The following is a 22,023-nucleotide window of genomic DNA, read 5'->3' on the forward strand; positions in this document are numbered from 1 at the left end:
GCTGGAGTGCAGTGGCCGGATCTCAGCTCACTGCAATCTCCGCCTCCTGGGTTCACGCCATTCTCCTGCCTCAGCCTCCTGAGTAGCTGGGACTACAGGCGCCCGCCACCTCGCCCGGCTAGTTTTTTGTATATTTTAGTAGAGACAGGGTTTCACCGTGTTAGCCAGGATGGTCTCCATCTCCTGACCTCGTGATCCGCCTGTCTCGGCCTCCTAAAGTGCTGGGATTACAGGCTTGAGCCACCGCGCCCGGCCAAACCTGGGTATTCTGATTCGTTTGCCCAAACAGCCTGGACTGTGAAAATAAACACCCCGATGGCAGGTGTTGACACACATACCCTGACATGGGTCTATTTCGGGGCCTGCAGGCCTCCCACTGTGCACCGAGAGGCCTCCACCTGGGCAGGGAAAGACTTCGTTTAACATTTTGCAGTCTTGTGTTGGGTGCAGAATGAGGATAAAGCATGTAGAATCAACCTGTGACGGATGCTTGGCCGTAATCAACTGCCTCGGGGCTCTCCTGATCCCTGGCCTTTTTTTTTAAAGATAGCTTTATTGGGACATAATCCACACACCATGACCTTTGTCCTTTTAAAGTATGTAAGTCAGTGGTTTTGAGCACATCTACAGTTGTGCAATCATTACTATAATCTAACTTTTTTTTTGACAGGGTCTTGTTCTGTCACCCTGGCTGGAGTGCAGTGGTGTGATCACTGCTCACCACAGCCTCAACCTCCTAAGCAATCTTCCCACCTCAGCCTTCTAACTGGGACTACAGGTGTGTACCACCACACCTGGCTAATTTTTTTTTTTTTTTTTTTTTGGTAGAGATGGTGGGGTCTCTCACTATGTTGCTCAGGCCAGTCTTGAACTCCTAGCCTCAACTAATCTGTCTGCCTCAGCCTCCCAAAGTGCTGTGATTACAGGCAGGACTGCACTCTGCCTAGAATCTAACTTTAGAACATTTTTTATCTTCTCCCAAAGAAACCCTTTGCCAATAGCAATCACTCCCCATTCTCCACTCCTGGGCCGAGGCAACCACAAATCTGCTTTGTCTCTTTGTGGATTTGTCTATTCTGGACATTTCATCTAAATGGAGCCATATAATATTTGTCTTTTGAGACTGACTTCTTTCACTGGGCATAATATTTTCCAAGTTTGTCCATATTGTAGCATGTATCAGTACTTCACACCTTTCTTTTTTTCTTTTTCTTTTTTGGAGGGGGGATGGAATCTCCCTCTGTCACCCAGGCTGGAGTGCAGTGGCGCAATCTTGGCTGCAACCTCCGCCTCTTGGGCTCAAGCGATTCTCTTGCCTTACGAGTTGCTGGGATTACAGGTGCTTGCCACCACGTCTGGCTAATTGTTATATTTTTAGTAGAGACAGAGTTTCACCATGGTGGCCAGGCTGGTCTCGAATTCCTGAGCTCAAATGATCGACTGCCTTGGCCTCCCAAAGTGCTGGGATTACAGGTGTGAGCCACCACAACTGGCCAGTACTTCACACCTTTCTATGGCTGAATAATATTCTATGTTGTGTGGATACACAACATTTTGTTTTTCCATTCATCAATGGATGGACATTTGGGTGGTTTCCACTTTTTGGCTATTATGAATCATGCTGCTATGTACATTTGTGTACAAGTTTTGTGTGGCCATATGTTTTCATTTCTCCTGGCTACATATCTAGGAGTGGAATTGCTGTGACCCCTGGCCTTTGCACTCTGCCTCCTTGGCTAGCGATCCAGTATCTTCCTTGCCAGGTCCAAATATCTCATCCTTCAGGTCTCTTAAAGGAAGCCTCACTGACTCCCATGGCTGAGTTGGGTCTTCTGTGCCACCCTACCTCCAACCTTTGCACATTTCATATGGCGATGTGATTGCCTGGGTCCTGGTCATGGCCCCCACAGGTGAGCAACTTGAGAGAGACCATCTGCTTTGGTTCACCACTGTCCATCCCAGTGCCTGGCTCTCCTACTGCTGGAAAGACAAGAGAGATTCTGAGCAATCAGGAAAGGCTTCCTGGAGGACGTGGGGCTGGAGTTGGGTTGATAGGTTGGTTTGCCCCAGAGCTGGGCAGAGGGCTTTGATGGCTTCCATGGAAGAAAGGTGAGGAGAGCTTGGAGAAAGGAAGGATGGATGGGTGACAAGCAGGCAGAGAACAAAGCTCAGAGCCCCGGGGCTGTTTAGTCTCGGCCCCTCTAAGGCTGCAAAGTGCCAGTGACTCAGATGTGGAGGGAGGCTCACACGCTGCAGCGTGAGGCTCCCACATTAACCCTCACCTGCCTGGAATCGAAAAGCCACAATGGAAGCACTCAGCACGCGGTGTTAACCCTTAGCTGCCCAGTCCTTGAGCCCCAGGGCCAAGGGCTGTGGACATGGCCTTGAGGTCCCCGGGAAGGCCCCGCCCTCCCTGCCCCCAGAATCTGGTTACGTTAGGCTCAGCCTTCTGATGCCCGGTGGTGAACTTGCCCAGAGAGCACCTAAACACCGCGGAGCGGCAGTGGCTTGAGCGCCCATGGACAGACAAGTGTCCTAAGAATTGGTGCCTCTTCTAGGGAAAAGGAGGCCTGGGCTCCAAGACCTTAAAGACTCGCCTAATTTTCCGCACGGATGAGTAGCCCCAGGCCCCGTTCGGATCCGTCTTTATCTCATCGTCTGTGTCAGAGAAATATGTCATGTTTCCAATCTCTGGCGGCAAGAAAATGCCGAGCTCTTTTGCTATTGAAAAAAAAAAAAAAAGGAAGAAAATACTGCGGCCCTAATCCTGCCCAATACATCCCAGAACCCAGCCTTGGGTGTTGCCCCGAGGGGACAGCGCCGCTGCCATCCGCGCTGGGGGTCCGAGTGGCCCTGGGGCCCCGCAGGGCCGGGCTAAGGCCACCCCCCTGTTCCCGCGTCAGTGGCCCTAAGCGCACAGCGCTCGGAACTCGGAGGTGCCAGAGACTCCGGCGAAGCAGGCCTGGGGAGGGCGCGAAGCCACGTTGTTCCGATCCTCAGCCACCTGGGTCCCAGCCTGGAACCTTCAGACCCTGACGTTCGGGCCCCCTCGGTGCCAGACGCCCCGAGTGCCGGGGCGCGCCGGGCGCGGGCTGGGAGCGGCGGACAGCGGGCGGGACAGCGCCCCCGCTCCTCCCGTGGGAGGGCGCGCGCCCCTCCAGGAAGCTCCCGCCTCGCCTCCCGCTTCCCTCCCCACTCCCCGCCTCGGCCGGAGAGGAGGAGCCCGGAAGCCCGCCGCGCCGCCGCCGCCGCCCCGCCCGGTCGGGAGGAGGGACAGGACCCCGAGCGGGCTGGGAGCGCCACGCGAGCGGGCACGTTGGCCGTGTGGGCAGCCGCCTGAGCCCGTCCCGCGCCTGCGGGCCGGCGAGCAGGGAGCAGCGCCCCGGGGATGCCCGGGGCGGCCCAGGCGGCGGCAGCGGCAGCCGTGCGGTGAGGGCGGTGGCGCCCGTGGGACCCGCGGTGAGTGGGGCCCAGGCAGGCGGGGCAGCTTGGCGCGAGTGCCCAACTTCGGCCCTGGGGCTGGGCTTCTGGATCCAGCGGCGGGTCCGTAGGAAGCCGGGTTCCGCCTCGGGGGGCTGCGGCGGTCTAGCCCCCACCACCCGCGCGAACCCACCACCCGCGCGAACACTGGCGCTTCGGTGACTCAGCTCCGACCCGGCCACGCGGGGGCGCCCCGCTGGCGCCCGGACTGCGGGGGAAGGGCGGGCGGAGTCCCTGGGGAGGGGGGCGCCCTTAGGGGTCCGAGCCCAGCTGCTATGGGGATCCTGCCACCCGCCCCAGGGGCTTGGAGGGCGTACGGGAGGTGGAGTCCCGCTGCTGCCGCAGCTGCTGAAGGCGTGAGGTCGCGCTGGGTCTTGGCGGGCGCGGGCAGCTCTCCGCGCCCCTCTGCCCTCCTCCCTCTCCTGAACACCCACCCGCTGCCCCAGGCAACTGCCGGAGGGCCAGCTCCCAGCCCCGGTACAGGGAGCGCAGAGGGGGAGTGGAGCTGGGCAGCTTCCCAGAAGTCGGAGTGTGTTTGCAAACTAGTTTTTGCGAAAACGCTGTCTGGCACCTGTGTGTTTAAAGGGGCGTGGGGTGGGCATGGAGAGAGCGGGGGAGCAAGGCCCTCTCTTATTCCCCGTTTCTCCAGCGATGCTCCTCTGAAAATAGAGGGGTCTTACTCCCCTCTTCCCTGCCCTTCCCACCCCATCCCCCAGCCTCGCTCTCCGTCGCCCCCAGTTCGAGAAGCTCTCCTATGGGGAAGGGGCTGCTTCAAAGGGGGTCGTGATTTGCCCAAGGTCACAGATGCTGCTGGCTCTGGTAGCCAATAGGGGGTTCATCTTGCATCTGAATCCCCTGCCCCATATGTACTGGGGGAAGGGACAAGTGATCTGAGGGAATGATCTGAGCCGCCCTTTGTTTTGTCTACCTTAGTTTTTTGCTCCCTTAGGGGTGTGTGCTGTCTTCAAAGGGTGGGGGGCTTTTTCTGCCCCTTGGGCATCCACAGCTTCAGGGACTGCAGGGAGCCCGTGCTTTTCAGGAAACAGACTGCAGATTGTAATCCTTGGCAGCTGCAGCCTGCCTGTGGCCAGCCCTGATGAGGAGGCCTGGGAGACTTGGGTCTGAACCCCACCTGTGACCAACAGGGAGCTTGGCCCAGACCGTCCGCCTTTGTGGCCCTCCGGGTCATCATCTGTGAAATGGGCTAATGTTCCAGGGCCTGCCTCCTGGAGAATGGACACAGCATGAAGGTGTGGTTTTATGGCATTCCCCCTGGCATATGTCCTGGTGAGCTCCAGGACCGCCCCAGCCAACTGGATTGGAAGGGGTCACCCAGGCAGGTTTCTCCATGGAAAGAACCAGGGACGAAGGATGTGGATGCTTGGGTTCTTCTCGCGGCTGTCACTTCCTGTCTGAGTGCCTTGTCACCCCTTGGACTTGGGGGTCTGTGTCTGTAAAATGAGGCAAATTGTGACATGATCCATCTTACAGTCAGGCAGCTGGGAGCCTGGAACTGGGGAACGGGGAGCAGACGTTCTGTAAGTAGGGAGCACTTCATGAGTGGCAAGTGTGGTGTCTCTGGTGGTGTTCCAACGGACACTACCTCCCCTGGAATGTCAGGAGAATTAAAAACTGGGGCATAAGGGGAAGAAGATGGCTGCGAATGGAACCTCGGTTTCTATGTCTGTAAAACAGTAAGTACTGGAGCCCATCAGGTCCTCCTCCAAGTCCTCAGTTTCTGTATCTGTACACCTTTATATTTTTTTCAGGTAATTGTGTATTTCTGCAAAGGTAAGATTAAATTAGATTGCAAGGACTCGGGTGCCAGCACTTATTGGTACATGGTAAGTGCCTGGTTAACTGTCGTTGTCGTTGTCGTTATCCATGGGAATATTAAGAAGCCTGATGTGGGTGACTGCATCCAGGATTCTTTGTGGGATTGTCTCAGGCCAACTTGCTCCTCCCCCTCCCATCAGGACTTCTGGGCTGTTCTAGGGGCAGGGGGCTGGGGTGAAAGAAGACCAGGAAAGGTGGTAGTTCTCATCCAGGTGTCCCCATTTCCCCACATCTGACTGGCTTCACAGGGCTCTAAGGAGTGAACAGAAAACAAAAGAGCATTCTCTAGTAATTTTCTCCCTCCTGTCAGAGCAGGAGGCATCATCGCCAGGTACGGTCCCCAGTCTGAGAAGCCCTCAGCTCAGGGTCAGGGTGCCCCCAGCCTGATGGAGGTCTCTGTCCCTCTCCCCTCCCCTGACCCTTACACGTAGATGGCACTGGGGCTACTGAATCAGGAGCAAAACACCTCAAGGACCCAGCTCCTTCCTCCTTGCAGAATATGGCCTCAGAGAGGGAGGAACCCTGCAGGACACAGTGGTGTGGGCTCTGTGGGAGCCGGGACGCCAGGTCACCCTGTGATCTTGGCAGGCAGCAGCTAGAAAAGTCCACAATCACATGTCTCCCCACCTCCCTGTCTAGAAGGGAGGACGTGGGGGTCCCACCATACCTGAGGACTGAGCCCAGGTTAGAGGCGCCTCCTGGCTCACATCCCAGTGTCTTCTGCCCTCATTGGGCCACCGAACCTCAGCTGTCACTCCCATGGCAGAGTCAAGAAGACTGCTATATCACATCCTGGGACATTTCTTTCTTCCTTTTTTTTTTTTTTTTTTTTTTTTTTTTTTTTTTGAGGCAGGATCTTGCTCTGTCACACAGGCTGGAGTGCACTGGCATAATCTCAACTCACTGTAACCTCCACCTCCCAGGTTCAAGAGATTCTCGTGCTTTAGCCTCCCAAGCAACTGGGATCACAGGCGCGTACCCAGCTAATTTTTGTATTTCTAGTAGAGTCGGGGTTTTGCTATGTTGGTTAGGCTGGTCTTGAACTCCTGGCCTCAGGTGATCCACCCACCTCGGTCTCCCAAAGTGCTGGGATTATAGGCCTGAGCCACTGTGCTCGACCATGTAACATTTCTTTACTTGTCCTGGCCACACACCAGCTCTGAGGTCTGCAATGAGACTGACCGTAGTGAGACTGTGTCACCATCCCTCCTCACTGCTGCATCTCCTGGTTGTATTTTTCTTGGAGCATTTGCCACTCTTTAAAATCATCTTTACTGATTGGTGCACCAGCTTATCCGCCTCCCTCCCCAAAGGGTGTCAGATCCACAAAAAGGCAAGAGCAAACAGTGTCCATCTTGTTTAGGGCGGTGTCCCTGCACTTAGAACAGTGCCTGGCACATGGTAGGCGCTCAGTAAATCCTTGTGTGAGGAATGACTGCACCTGCCCCTCCTTGCAGCCTCCTGTTAAATGAGTCTGTGATGTTCAGTGATGGATCCTGGGAGAATTATGAGCTTGCCCTCTTGAGTCTCTGGAGGGATCCCTGTCTCACCGTGCTGAGTGCTGGAAGGAGCATGGCCTTGCTGACAGCTAGATTTCAAACTTGTAGCCTACAGAACTGTGAGAGAATCTAAGCCATTCAGTGTGTGGTGCTCAACTAATCCATGGCCAACCAGAGTTTGAAACCCGGTAGCTCCGCTCCCAGCATTCACTGTGCTCTTACAAGACACTTTTCTCAGGTTGGGCCACCAGGGGCATGTCTCTGAAAGACTGATGGGAGGGCCAGGTGTGGTGGCTCACACCTGTAATCCCAGCACTTTAGGAGGCCGAGATAGGCAGACCACTTGAGCCCAGGAGTTCAAGACCAGCCTGGGCAACATAGTGAAAACCCATCTTTACAAAAATAAAAAAATAAACAAAATTAGCTGGGTGTGGTGGTGCGTGCCTGTAGTCCCAGCTACTTGGGAGGCTGAGGTGGGAGGATTGCTTGAGCCCAGGAGGTCGAGGCTGCAGTGAGCCATGATTGTGCCACTGTACTCCAACCTGGGTGAAACAGTGAGACCCTGTCTCAAAAAAAAAAAAAAAAAAGACTGTTGGGGTCCAACCAGGGGAGAGAGGGATTGAAGGAGTTGTCTGCTAGGAGCTGGGCATACTCCCTCCTGTGTTTTGGAGAGGGGACAGCCAGGGCACATCAGGCAGGCCAGATAGCCTCAGCTCCTGACAAGACACAAAAGCCTGCAGGGATACAGTTGAATCGCAGGGAGAATGGGCTCCTGAGCCACACTAGGAATGTCCCCACCGCAGGGCCTTTGCACATGCTGGGAAATAGGTAGAGGAAACAGCACATGCAAAGGCCCTGTGGTGGGGACATGCCTAGTGTGGTTCAGGAGCCCATTCATTCATTCATTCAAAAATATTCACTGAGTACCTGCTGGGCACCAGCTATGGCTGGGATACAGCCATGAACAAGAGAGACCAATGCCTTGCTGTCCTAGAGCTTCTGGTCTATTAACATCCCAGCTCAAATGCGGCCTCCTCCACAATGCCCCATCACAATCACTTCACCCTGCTTTATTCTCTTTGTGACATTTTCCACTATCTGAGATTTCCTGCCCTTGCCATTTGCTCACCTCTCTGTCCCCTCAACTCCATCCCGAACTCCTGTGCCCAGAGCCTGAGTGTGTCTTGATCATGGTTGCCCGCCCCCAGCACGCAGCAAAGTCCCTGACCCAGAGGAACTGCTTAAGAAGCATCTGTTGCACGACCAAATGGATGACTGCATGGTGAGGGAAGCCCTCCTGGAAGGTGGAGGCCCACAGTCACAGGTGAAAGAGGGATTACATCTGTGCACAACCCTCTTCAGTTTACGAGCTTTTCACTACTGCCTTAAGAACATCATGAAGAAAGTAGTGGGGACAGCTCTAGTTAGCAGCAGCTCCATTTCCTGTATGAAGAAACTGAGGCTAGAGAGGTTAGGACACATGGCCCGGGTCGCATAGGGAATGGGTGATTTTCTTCAGCACACCTCGGTCCCTTGGGTGGACAGGCAATGGCAGCAGGTGATGTCCCACCCAGGGGACCTCACCTCCTCCACCTTCCCAACCCTCAGTCTTTCAGTCCTAGGCAAATCCACCTTCTCTTAGACATACAACTTTCCCCATTCCCTCCTCCATGGGAGTCCCCTGCCCTCTGAGCCTGGCCAGACCCATTCCCAAGGTCCCCTAAGTACTCAGAGTCTCCCGGGAGCCAGAGCACTCCATGCCCCTCCCCACATGGAGCTTCCTGGGAGGCCGGAGGGGAAGGAGCTGAGACACAGGAGGGAGGAGTGGCAGGAGAGGACAGAACCCAGTTCCTGGACTCATGGGGAGTATAGTGGAGGCTGCCTCTCAGCCTGCTAGGTCAGCCCCTCTATAAGTGACACAAACCTTGTAGTGCAGGCTGAGCTGAACCTGAGGCCTGGGAGGGTGGGAGGGTCCCAAGGGAAGCCCCCTCCCCTAACAGCCAGAGCTTAGTGATTAAGCGGGCGCTACAGAGAATAACCTCTCTCTGAATGTGGTCTGGTGGAAGCTGGGGGTCCCCAGGGGGGCCTCAGGGCCAACCCCTGCTGCAGCCTCCTCTCCGTGCTGTCTGCATCTATATTTATCCTCGTAATGGCCTGGCTGCCTGTCGGAGTGTAGTGTCTTTGGAGCGCAGCAGCCGGTGCCATAGCCCGGTGGAGAAGTGATTTGTGTCAAGGTGCCGCCCCCACCTGGTCAGGAGTGCCAGCCTGCTCCCCGGGGGCAGCCGGTTGCCTGGCAGGAGCTGCTGCAGCAATGGGCATGTGGCAAGGGCTCCAGAGAATAAGGCTTGTGGCTGGACCCTGCCCACCAGAACCAGGATGCAGGATGTTGGGGCGGCCAGACTGTGGCCAGGGTTCCTGTGTGGCTGGAAAGTGGGGACAGATAAATTCTAAAGTGTTTTAGCTCTGAATCTCAAAGAACTTGTGACTCTGAAATCCTAGAATTCCCAAATTCTGGAATTCTGTGAACCTGTAGTCCCGGTCCTCTACAATCCCAAGATGTCATGGTTCCTCTTCCTCTCACCTTTTCACTCTTTCTCACTTTTTTTATTTTTTATTATTTATTTATTTGAGACGGCATCTTGCTCTGTCGCCCAGTCTGGAGTGTGGTGGCGCAATCTCAGCTTGCTGCAAACTCCATCTCCCGGGTTCATGCCATTCTCCTGCGTCAGCCTCCCAAGTAGCTGGGACTACAGGTGCCTACCACCACGCCCAGCTAATTTTTGTTTTGTTTTGTATTTTTAGTAGAGGTGGGGTTTCACCATGTTAGTCAAGATGGTCTTGATCTCCTGACCTCATGATCCGCCCGCCTCGACCCCTCAAAGTGTTGGGATTACAGGTGTGAGCCACTGTGCCCGGCCACTCTTCCTCACTTTCGACAAACTTGTGTCGAGCTTCCATGCTGTGCCTCTGGGTGCTGGGAACAACGAGATGAAAATAGGGTTTGGTTCCATCTTTAAGGTCCAGTGAGGGTGAAGCTTCTAAGTCAGTGGTTACAATATACTGGTATTGTAAGTGATTCCCTTTCAAGGAGCAGGGAATCGGGAAGGACTTTGTAGAGGAGTCCCTGGATTGTTGTTTTTTTTTTTTTTTAACCATATTGAAGTGTAACAAACGAAATAGAGCAGACATTCTACATGGACCAGTCAATGACTGTTCACAAACCGACCCATCTGGGTCACCAGAACCCAGATCAGAAACAGACACGATCAGCACCAAAGCCCCCGGTGTCCCCTTCTGGTCAGTAACACCTGTCCACCTGTCCTACCGCTATCCTGACTTCCAGCAGCGTAGGTTTGTTTTGTCCATGTTTAAGGTCACCTAAGTGAATTCATATAGGATACATACTCCTTTCTGTCTGGCCCCCTTCACACAGCACGTGTGAGACCCATCCATGTTATTGCTACCCGTGTTCTTCCTTCAAGCAGGCTGTGTGTGGTCCGCTGTGTGTTCATTTACCAGTTATGTCTCCCTTCTTCCAATGATGGGGGTTTGGGTGGGGCGTTCCAGTTGGGATTATTCGGATTAGCACTGCCACGAACATTCCTGTGTCTATCTTTGGTTGAACATATGTGAGTGTTTTTGTTTGGGCACTAATGTTTCTCCTAAGTCGTTGCACCAATTTCCACTCCCTCTGGCAACCTGTGAGTGTTCTGCTTGCTCCGCATTATTGCCAACACGTGGTATTGTCAACTTTTTAAAATTTTGGCCGTCCTGGGGGTGAGGGTGGGTGCATAGTGCATGTTTTTTTGAGACAGAGTTTCACTCTTTCGCCCTGGCTGGAGTGCAGTGGTGCAATCTTGGCTCACTGCAACCTCCACACCCCACCCCCGTTCAAGTGATTCTCCTGCCTTAGCCTCCCGAATAACTGGGACTACAGGCGCTCGCCCAGCTAATTTTTGTATTTTTAGTAGAGATGGGGTTTCACCATGTTAGCCAGGATGGTCTCGATCTCTTGACCTTGTGATCTGCCTGCCTTGGCCTCCCAAAGTGCTGGGATTGCAGGCGTGAACCACCACGCCCTGCCTAGTTTTTGTGTCTTCAGTGGGGACAGGGTTTCACCATGTTGGCCGGGCTGGTCTCGAACTCCTGACCTCAAGTGATCGGCCCACCTCAGCCTCTGAAAGTGCTGGGATTACAGGCGTGAGTCACCGTGCCCGGCTGCATTTGGTTTTACTGAGCTGAGTTTGAAGAAAGAAATCGCTAAGTGAAGAAGGGGGAAGGGCATTCCGGGCAGATGGAACAGCATATGCAGAATTAGGGAGGCACGAAAAATACTTGCTACAACTCTGTGTGGCAAACAGCAGAGCTAGAGCCAAAGGTGTGAGGGAGAGGAGTTTGAGAGCCTCATCAGGGAACCTGGATGTTGTCCCAAGAACAGCCGGGAGCCATGGAGAGGTTTTTCTCATTTTGAGTCAGTACCTGCAGTGTGTCAAGCATTTTGTAATTTCCATGTGTTGGATGAAAAAACTAAACTGAGACACAGAAAGACCAATGACTTGTCCAGAGTCACATTAGTGGAGGCCCAATAGGGAGAGCGGTATTGGGCTAGGAGCCAGAGGACCAGAACCATGTGGGTAAGGGATTCAACCTCCAAGCCTCAGTTTACTCACCTGGAAAATGAGAGTGCTGATGATAACACTCCATTTGGGGATGTTGTGAAGCTGCAGAATTTCAAGGACCTGGGGCAGGCATTATTATTCTCATTTTATTATGGTTATCTGTCCATCAGCATGGCCACACCCACCTTCACCCTTCTCTTGCAGCTGACAGGGTAGGGGTGGGCTCTCTGAGCTCCCACACTTAAGAAGGGCTAGCCCAGAGCTCCTGCCCTAACACCCTGTTTTCCTGCCCCATGACAGATCTCCTAGGAACTAAAGATTGCTATGATGGTTAATTTTATGTGTCAACTTGGCAAGGCTTTGGTGACCAGTTGTTTGGTCAAATAAAGGTATTTTTAGATGCAATTAACATTAAATCAGTAGATTTTTGAGTCCTGCAGCTTACCCTCCATTATGTGTGGCCCTCATCCAATTGATCAAAGGCCTTCAGGGCAAAGACTAAGGTTTCTCCAAAGACTGAATTCAACCCCAAAACTGCAACATAGAAACCCTGCCTGGGTTTCCAGCCTTCTGGCTTGCCCTACAGATTTTTGACTTTCCAGCCCCCACAATCGCATGAGCTAATTCTTTAAAATACATTTCTCTCTCTGCATAGGTAGATATCCTATTGGTTCTGTTTCTCCAGAAAACCTTGACTAATATGGTTGTCATTTGTTTTCCTGGATCTTCTCATCTGGGAAATGGGATGAAGGAGGCAGTTTAGACCTGGATTCATTCAAGATGCATTCCAACCCCCTAGAAGTTCAGTAAACTTAGCAGCCATCAGGGCCCATAGGGAATGGGTGTCTGGTTAGCTAAGGGTTCTGGTTAACAGAGCATTCCCATCCAGACTAGAGGTTGCAAACTCAGAGGTCTACAGAGACCTGGCTGGGAGCTCAGTGTGTGAAGCCAGCAGGGCTTGCATGGAGACCAAGTGTGACACCTGCCTCATTATGCCAAATCCAGCTATGCTAGAGCCATCCCTGGGGTGTGGTCAGTCATGGGGTGGCCACATTGCAACTTCTGATCTGTGGCCTCGTGCCTCAAAGTGTGGTTCCAGGGGGGGAGCAGCCCTAGCATCACCTGTAGCTTGTTAGAAACACAGAATTTTAGGCCCCTCCCCAAACCTGCTGAATGACAATCTGTATTTGAACCAGATGCCCCATGTACTCAGCTAACCTGTGATTTGTGTGTACTTAGCCCACATCAGAACCACCAGGAGAGCGTGTTAAAACACAGGCCTACGGGCCGCTCTAGGCCTTCTGCTAGAGCAGGTCTGGGTGGGCCCAGGATGCTACATTTCTTTTCTTTTTTCTTTTTCTTTTTTTTTTTTTGAGACAGAGTCTCACTCTGTTGCCCATACTGGAGTGCAGTGGCACGATCATGGCTCACTGCAGCCTTGACTTCCCGGGCTTAGGTGTTTCCCCCATCTCAGCCCCCCACATACCTGGGACTACAGACAAGTGCCACCATGCCCAGCTTTTTTTTTTTTTTTGCCATTTTTTGTAGAGACAGGGTCTCACTATGTTGCCCAACTGGGCTCAAATTCCTGAGCTCGAGTTCCACCCATCTCAGCCTCCCAAAGTATGGGGATGACAGGTGTGAGCCACTGCGCCCACTGGGTGCTGCATTTCTAGCAAGCTCCAGGGAGATGCGTAGGTGACCTGTCTGGAAACCACACGTGGTAACAGCTCTGAGCCACCTCAGGAGCCTCTGCTGTCAGAGATGAGACCCCACTGACAGGATTTGCTGGCTGCAGAAGGACTCAGAGGCCCTGAGGGTTCCAGAAGCCACAGCACCCAGGAGTGGGCCCCACCTCGAAGACCTTGACGGTTGTGTATCCAAGCCCACAATTCACTCCCTAGCTCCCCATCACTACCGGGTCTCTCTGAGCTTTCCTGTGCTGTGTCCACCAGCCTGGAGGGAGAACTGAGAGCCATGTTTCTCAATCAGTTTTTTGTTTTTATTTCTTTTCTTTTCTTTCTTTTTTTTTTTTTTTTTTTTGAGAGAGGGTCTCACTGTGTGCCCAGGCTGGAGTGCAGTGGCACGATCTCAGCTCACTGCAACCTCCACTTCCCGGGTTCAAGCGATTCTCTTGTCTCAGCCTCCCAAGTAGCTGGGATTACAGGCACCTACCACCAGGCCTCGCTAATTTTTGTATTTTTAGTAGAGATGGGGTTTCACCTTGTTGACCAGGCTAATCTTGAGCTCCCAACTTCAGATGATCCGCCCGCCTCAGCCTCCCCAAGTTCTGGGATTACAAGTGTGAGCCACCATGCCCGGCCCTCTCAATCAGTTTTAACCTCTTGCCGCCTTTATGTAAACTGTTAACTTTACACATCCCTGAAATTTTTTATCTACTTTCCCCTCTCCAGACATTAAGAATTGCTGGGGATTCAGACCCTACAGAATGGGTTCCTAACTACTGCCTGGCACTGACCACGACCAGGCATCTGCGCCGCTTTCTTTGTTACTGCCACCAGCAAAACAGATAATTTATTTTTTTCCTTCTTTTTTTGTTTTTAGAGACAGGATCTCACTCTGTCACCCAGGTTCGAGGGCAGTGGCACAGTCACAGCTCAACTGCAGCCTTGACCTTGCAGGCTCAAGTAATTTTCCTGCCTCAGGCTCTGCTAGTAGCTACAGGTATGCACCACCATACCTGGCTAATTTTTTTATTTTTTATTTTTGTAGAGACAGGATCTCACTGTGTTGCCCCAGGCTGGCCTCAGACTCCTGGCCTCAAGCAGTCTTCCCCCTTCAGCCTCCCAAAGGGTTAGGATTATAAGCGTGGGCCGCCACGCCAGGGCTGCTTTTTCCTTTTCTACACATCAAGTTGCACATGCTTTTCTGACAGCACACAGTGCCCTTGCTAAAATTTACAAAAGGACATCCCACTGTGGTCCCAGCTCCTCGTATCCACCAGCCTCTGGAATGGGATTGCCTCCCTGGCCACCTCAGGCCTGCCCTTCACCATCCAGCAGCTCTCCTCCCCTTCGGGGTTCCCGGGCCTCCTCCTGGGCCATCTGCTTCCCTTGCCTGCCTCTCTCGCTGTCCCCTCCTCTCCGCCCATTTCTAAATTAGAGGCGCCCCCACCCAGCCGGCCAGGCAGCTCCTCCCCCACAGCGAGCTCCTTTACACTACAGCTGCTTCCCGGGTTGGACATCGGGGTGGGGCCAAGGCTACTTTCTCCTCACAGCCATTAGGAATCACTGATCATAGCAAAAGCTACCTATTATTGTTCTAAGTGCTTTACCTCACTGAATCCTCACAACACCTAGGAAACTCTTTTTTGGTTGCTGTTTTTTGTTTTTGTTTTTGTTTTGAGATGGGGTCTTGCTCTGGAGTGGATCTTGGCTCATTGCAACCTCCTCTTCCTGGGTTCAAGCAATTCTCCTGCCTCAGCTTCCTGAGTAGCTGGGATCACAGGCACCTGCTACCATGCCCGGCTAATTTTTGTATTTTTAGTAGAGACGGGGTTTCACCATGTTGGCCAGGCTGGTCTCGAACTCCTGACCTCAGGTGATCCTGCCTGCCTCGGCCTCCCAAAGTGCTGGGATTACAGGTGTGAGCCTCCACGCCCAGCTGGAAGGCACTCTTGTTGTCCCCATTTTACAGAGGGAGAAACTGAGACATAGGGAGTTGAAGGAACTTGCCAGAGGTCACACAGCAGTTACATGGCAGAGCCAAGGTGGGAAGGATGGAGTGACCGCAGCCTTGGCTCTGAGCCTGGTCACCATCCTTTCCTGGCTTCAAAAAGCCACTGCCTCTTGTTGGGCCTCAGTTTCTACCCCTGTGAAGTAGGACACAGTCCCTCTCCTGCTGGCATCTCAGAGCCCAGGATTTGAGAAGCCGCCTGTGATTCTCTCAAGTGATGTGTGCACGGGGAGGTGGCTACGGTTGCTCTGGGGCTGCTGCTGATGGAGTCTGCCTGGCAAGCCCCCACTTCCCTCATTGATTAGGTGTAGGTGCTGGGAAAACAGTGACAATGTCCTCCTGAGGGACAGGGGCAGACAAACAGACACAGGCACATAGACAAATATGTAAAACGCTTGTACATTGCAGCGATCTGTGAAGGAAGCAGCATGGAGCGGAGACGGATTACGTCAGCCTGGGTGATCAGGGAAGCAGGCGAGAAGGCTCCTGAGAGATGTGATTATTAAGCTGAGAAGTAAGACCTTTCCTGTGAAGTGAAAGGCATTGCTGGAAAAAGGAACCCAGCAGTGCTAGAGGTCCTGAGGCAGGAGAGAGGCTGACAACAAAGGCAGGCCAGTGCAGCTGGGGCAAAGGAAGCAAGTGAGGGGGAGGGTGGCAGGAAATAGGGACAGGTCAGGTAGGGTCCTGTCATCCTGGGCACGATTTGGGGTTTGTGTGACCTGGATGAGGAGGTCACAGGAAGATTTTCAGGTAGAGCCATGGTGGCATCTGACTTCTAGGTTTAAAGACTGCCTCTGGCTTCGGTGTGGAAAAGAGAGCACAGCTGAGCTTGCATCAGAGAGACCTGTTATGGGTCAGGGTGTGTCTGGGCATGAGATGATGGGAGCCTGGCTGGGCCAACATAGTGGAAGTGGGGAGAGGATGGATGCTGAATGCAGCTTGAACGTGAAATCAGCGGCACTGGTGGCATATAGGAGGTGAAGATAAAAGGGGATTAAGGATGATGAATTCCTAGTTTTCTGGCTAAAACCATGATGTTCTAGGCCTGTGGCTCAGCACCAGTGTCCAAGCCTGTCCTTCTGCCTAAGGGCAAGATGCCTCTTTTCTGGGGTCAGTGGACCCTGTGGGGGCTGAACCCTATGTGTCCATTTTTCTTTTCTTTGAAGACAGCGTTTTGCTCTGTCGCCCAGGTTGGAGTGCAGTGGCACAATCACAGCTCACTGCAGCCTCAAACTCCTGGGCCCAAGCCATTTTCCCACCTCAGCCTCCCAAAGTGCTGAGATTACAGGTGTGAGCCACCACTGGCTCCTGTGTGTTTTATTAACTGCATAGCCCCAGGGTGCTCAGGGACTATTTATTGAATGAACCAATGAATCAGTGCCTGGGAATTCCCAAGCCCTGTCCTCTCTTTGTCTCAGTTGACCCGTCTGTAAAAGGGACCACTAGTTTCATAAAGCCCTCTGCAAGCTCCTTGCCTGGGGGATTTGGTCACCCCAGAAGGGTTGTGTCCATCTGTGCCAGGAGTCAGGACCATGCTTTAAGTAGGCCCTGGCTCCCCATCCCATCCCCCAGACTGAAACCTCAAATTACCTATGGGGTGGGGGCTGCCACAGGGGTGTTTCTATCGTGCCCAGATGCGCATGGCAGGCCCAGCCCTCCCTTAATGACACCTTGCCTGCCTGCCCTCCTGCTGGGGTAGGAGGGGAGGAGGCCCCCGGCCCAGCCTAAGCTGTAGTTTCTTTTTCCATTGCGTCAGGCCTCAGGGTCCAGTACGCCTGGCTGCTGCTGGGCTGGCGCAGAGGGACCCACTCTTCCCCTCGCCTGCCCCAACTCCAGACATCATGTGCTCCCCGTTTCGGGCATCCAGAAGCTTCCAGCCAGAGGGTGAGTTGGAGATGAGAGGAGCTGCCACTGGCTGGGGGAGGAGTTCCCTTCCCACCCACCCATCGCTCGCTCTAGCCAGGGCCTGAGTTGATCCAGGTGGAGTTGCAGTGAGCTGGGGGCTCCTGGCCCAGCCACCACCCCCTGCCCCCGTGACCTGTCCCTCCTGCCCACGCCCTCCGTCAGGCTGGAGGGAGGGAAGGGCAGGAGGCTGATGTAGTAACCAAGGCAAGATAATGGGGCTTGGATGAGGCAGGGGGGTGGGGGTAGGATAGTGAGGGGGATAGAATGAGGTGACCCCAGAGTGTTCATATGAGCATCTGTCATTGTATTTGTCAGTCTGGGTGCGTATGTGTACGTGTGTGTATGTGTGTATATGTGACCACACACATGTGTAAATGGACTAGGAAGCACGTGAATCTGGGCGTGTGTGCCTGACACCCTCAGGATGAGAACAGAAGTGTCTGATTTGGCAGCAGGGGATGGTGGCCCAGATGGCATCTAACATGTCACAGAGGGGGCCTGTGAAGTGGGGAAGGGGCAGGTGAGCTAGAATCTACCTCACCAGCCATGGTGGGAGATGCAGGGGTGTGGACAGGGTGACCCAGAGGAACTGGTGACCTTGGATACTCTGGGGCCCATCCTGGATGTGTGTTCAAATGGGAGAATGCCCTTGGCTTCCCCAGCCCTGATCACAACCTGCCCGCTTAGCCTCAGGCTCCCCTGGCCTGGCTGATGTCCTGGCTGTCCCTGCCTTGGTCCCACAATGTTCAGCAATCTCCCCACCCTGGCAAAAGGCCAAGCATTGGCTGGGAGTCTGGAGACCTGATTCACACTCTGTCTCTGCCTCTTCCTGGCTCTGTAACCTCAAGCAAGTGACTTTTACTCTCCAGGCCTCAGTTTCCTCATCTCTAAAATTGGAGCGATTGTCCTGCAGGCATAGGCAGGCGCTCTCAGCCACACAGCAAGGTTTTGGACATCCTTGTCTGCCCCCTTCCCCACCCACCCCCACCTGGCACAACTGCCCAGTTGCACACAGTAAAAGTGAATGCAGTTCACCAGCTCCTCCAGTGGAAACTGATTTTTACACGACAAGAATAAATCCTCCAGGCAAATTGTAGTGCTGTCCTGATGCTCTGAGCTTGTGTGATTATAACAAGGTTCTAGGAACAAAGGCTGGGAGGGAGGGGGCTGAGGACCAGCTTCATCATTGTCCAGATTTTTCCCCTGCCAGGCATGTCCGGGGAGCACTGGATCTGGAGGGGAAGCTGGGAGGTCTCCGCTGCCAGCCCTACTCTCACCGTGACCTCCTGCAGACCGGGGCTTGCAGGGGACTGCACCTGCCCAGCAAGAGGCTGGCGCTCCAGAGTTGCGCCGTGGCGTGGGTGAAAGGGAGGAGGAGTGGACCCAGCATAGTGATGGAGGCTTGATCCTTCCTGCCACTCCTTTCTGCCTAGAGGGCAGCAGCTGCCTCCTCGCTAGTCTCTCTGCTACCTCTCCTTAGCTTGAAAACCCCTTCTCCCCACAAGGGGTCGAGTAAGCTTTTAAAAACACAAATCAGATCATGTCAGTTCTCTGCTTCTAAGACTTCCCATCGCTCTCAGAATGAAACTCAGACGCCCTATCAGAGCCCACAGCTCCTGCAGTTCCTGGCCGCTCTCCCTGCTCCCTCACTGTGTTCCTGCCAGACTGGACTGTGAGCCCTGCAGGGGCTAAGACAGAGCAGTCTTTTTTTTTTTTTTTTTTGAGACAATGTCTTGCTCTGTTGCCTAGGCTGGAGTGCAGTGGCGTGATCTCAGCTCACTGCAACCTCCACCTCCCAGGTTCAAGCAGTTCTCCTGCCTCAGCCTCCCAAGTAGCTGGGACTACAGGTGCACGCCACCATGCTGGCTATTTTTTGTACTTTTAGTAGAGATGGGGTTTCACCACGCTGGCCAGGCTGGTCTTGAACTCCTGACCTCAAGTGATCTACCTGCCTGCGCCTCCCAAAGTGCTGGGATTACAGGCGTGAGCCCACCATGCCCGGCCAAGAGCAGTCTTCTTACTGTAGCATTCCCAGCACTGGAACAGTTCTTGGGACCTAATGGATACTCAGTACACCCTCTAGAGTGAATGAAAGCCTCAGTTTCCTCCTATGGAAAATAAAGGTGATATTACTATACTTGCCTCGTAAGACTGAATGAAGACTAGCGACATTGTGCAGGTGACATGCTCAATTAGTGCTCACAAGCGCAGTGACTTGGATTTGTGTCCACTTACCTCCCTCCACTGGAGAAGTGCAGGGTCAGTAAACCACTTAGCCTCAAGAGGACAAAGTATTAGTCAGGGAGTTGGAACCTGGCCATTGTCGGGTAAGTGTTTAGGGGCCAGGTTCAACCACTGGGATGACACGGCCAGTGTTAAATGCACACGTGCCGGTGGAAATAAGACCTAACCCATAGGAGGCTCAGAGGGCTGTGTCCTGATGTCTCGTGGGCAGATGGGAAACTGAGCCAGAGAGAGCCAGAGGACTTGTCTGCTGGGCCTGTGATGGGTGTGACCTAGGTCCCCCTCCACCCCTTTGCTCCAGTCTCACTAATACCTTGCACTCAAAGGAGAACAGAACTCCTTCAAGTGATCACATGTCAGTAATTAACCTTGACAGGAGGAGGATACCTGAGGCCCAGGGCACAGAATTTTGGGAAATTGTGTATGAGTGAAAGGGTGAATTGTATGTTGAAGATAAGGACCAATGCTGGCAGGATCTGAGGCATATGGAGGGTTTGTCCATTCATTCATTTATACGCTCAACCTTTTTTCATTCAGCAAATATATACTGGATACTTCCTGTGCACTAGTCACTGTGTACAAACTGGAGATACAGGGTGGACAATGAATAAGGGTGAATTTTTAATGTTACTGTTACAGGAAAGGGGTCCCGATCCAGACCCCAAGAGAGGGTTCTTGGATCTTGTGCAAGAAGGAATTCAGGGTGAGTCCATAAAGTGAAAGCAAGTGTATTAAAAAAGTAAAGGAATAGCCAGGCGCAGCGGCTCATGCCTGGAATCCCAGCACTTTGGGAGATCCAGGCGGGTGGATCACCTGAGGTTGGGAGTTTGAGACCAGCCTGGTCAACGTGGTGAAACCTCGTCTCTACTAAAAATACAAAAATTACCCTTGCGTGGTCACGGGTGCCTGTAGTTCCAGCTACTCGGGAGGCTGAGGCAGAAGAATTGCTTGAACCCAGGAGGTGGAGGTGAGCCAACATCATGCCACTGCACTTCAGACTGGGTGACAGAGCCAGACTCTGTCTCAAAAAAAAAAAAAGAAAGTAAAGGAATAAACGAATCGCTACTCCATAAAGCGACCCCAAGGGCTGCTGGTTGCCCATGTTTATGGTTATTTCTTGATGATATGCTAAACAAGTGGCAGATTATTCATGCCTCCCCTTTTTAGACCATATAGGGTAACTTCCTGATGTTGCCATGGCATTTGTAAACTGTCATGGCGCTGGTGGAAGTGTAGCAGTGAGGACTACCAGAGGTCACTCTGTGGCTGTCTTGGTTTTGGTGCTGGCTTCTTTCCTGTAGCCTGTTTTATCAGCAATGTCTTTATGACCTATATCTTGTGCTGACCTCTTATCTCATCCTGTGACCCAGAATGCCTAATCATCTAGGAATGCAGCCCAGTAGGTTTCAGCCTTATTTTACCCAGCTCCTATTCAAGATGGATTTGCTCTGGTTTAAACGCCTCTGATGTTCCCAGAAGTGAGCTTCCTAGTGGTCAAAGCAATGAGAGAAGTCTGAGCAGTTGTCAGCTCTACTGTGGCCACAAGACACATGACAACATGTTAGTTGCTCAGGAGAAGCCCAGGTTTTCCTGGCACGATGAGTATCTGAGATACCCATGTCCACTGTGATTTGTTGCTCATGTGACGGGGCAACACACAAGGAGCTGTGCATCCTTACAGGTGAAGACTGACCACAGCAGAGAAAAACTTTAAAGACAAATTTAACACATCTACCAGAGACTCAGACTCTTTTTTCTTTTCTTTCTCTCTCTCTCTTTTTCTCTCTCTCTCTCTTTCTTTCTTTTTTTTTTTTTTTAGATGGTTTTATTCTGTCACCCAGGCTGGAGTGCAGTAACGTGCAATCACAGCTCACTGCAACCTTGAACTCCTGGTCTCAAGCAATCCTCCTGCCTCAACCTCCCAAGTAGCTGGGACCACAGGCATGTGCCACCATGTCTGGCTGATTTATTATTATTTTATGCAGAGACATGATCCTCCTGGTTGTCAGGTTGGTCTTGAACTCCAGGTTTCCAGGCACCTGACCTCCCCAAGTGCTGAGATTACAGGTGTGAGCCACTGCGCTTAGCTCAGACTCCCTTTTCATGCATTTCCTCGCATTCTTCTTTCTCCAAACCTTTGCCCATGTTATTTGACAACCCACCTCAATTTGCCTTCCATCTCTCCACTCACCTCTTAAAGGCCAAGTGGTAATGCCTCTCTGTGGTGGGGCAGCATAGCAGGTGTCTGTCTACTTTCTGACCCTCACTCCTGTTCTCCTAGACTGCCAGGAACTCCTGCCACCGCCACCGGCTCCCATGGCCCACATACCCAGTGGGGGTGCCCCAGCAGCGGGGGCAGCCCCCATGGGTCCCCAGTATTGCGTGTGCAAGGTGGAGCTGTCGGTGAGTGGCCAGAACCTACTGGACCGGGATGTTACCTCCAAGTCCGACCCCTTCTGTGTCCTCTTTACAGAGAACAATGGCAGATGGATCGAGGTGAGGCTCTTCCGTGTGTCTGCAGTGGGTAAGGGGGTGGCTAGGCTGCTGGGGAGGAGGAGTCTCCCAGGACTGGGATCCAGGGACTCCAATAGAAGTAGTTGGAGTGTGGGCTGGTGGCAGGGGATTACTCGGTAAACTGTTACTCTTAAAATAAAATTTTATTTTAAATATATTTAAAATATTACTTTGTGTTTATTACAATTAAAATCTATAGATTTATAGTTATATATTTTATATTGATTATT

At 52.9% G+C, this 22,023-nt stretch overlaps 1 protein-coding gene across 2 annotated transcripts in view; it reads left to right on the top strand.

The window, feature by feature from the left end:
- The first annotated feature begins 3,210 nt into the window (after nucleotides 1–3,210).
- The window catches only part of CPNE2 (copine 2), a 55,439-nt gene continuing 36,626 nt past the window's right edge, over nucleotides 3,211–22,023 (top strand). The window contains exons 1-2 of one of the 2 annotated variants that reach the window (XM_017878823.1): nucleotides 3,211–3,459; nucleotides 21,561–21,775. In XM_017878823.1, coding sequence (XP_017734312.1) covers nucleotides 21,596–21,775 — 180 coding nt within the window. In that variant the 5' untranslated portion in view covers nucleotides 3,211–3,459; nucleotides 21,561–21,595. Of the gene's footprint in view, nucleotides 3,460–16,452; nucleotides 17,015–21,560; nucleotides 21,776–22,023 lie in introns of those variants that run through there. The other variant, XM_017878822.1, reaches the window with a different exon arrangement.

This window comes from Rhinopithecus bieti, unplaced genomic scaffold (assembly GCF_001698545.2).
Source record: "Rhinopithecus bieti isolate Rb0 unplaced genomic scaffold, ASM169854v2 scaffold_11161, whole genome shotgun sequence".
NCBI lineage: Eukaryota > Metazoa > Chordata > Mammalia > Primates > Cercopithecidae > Rhinopithecus > Rhinopithecus bieti.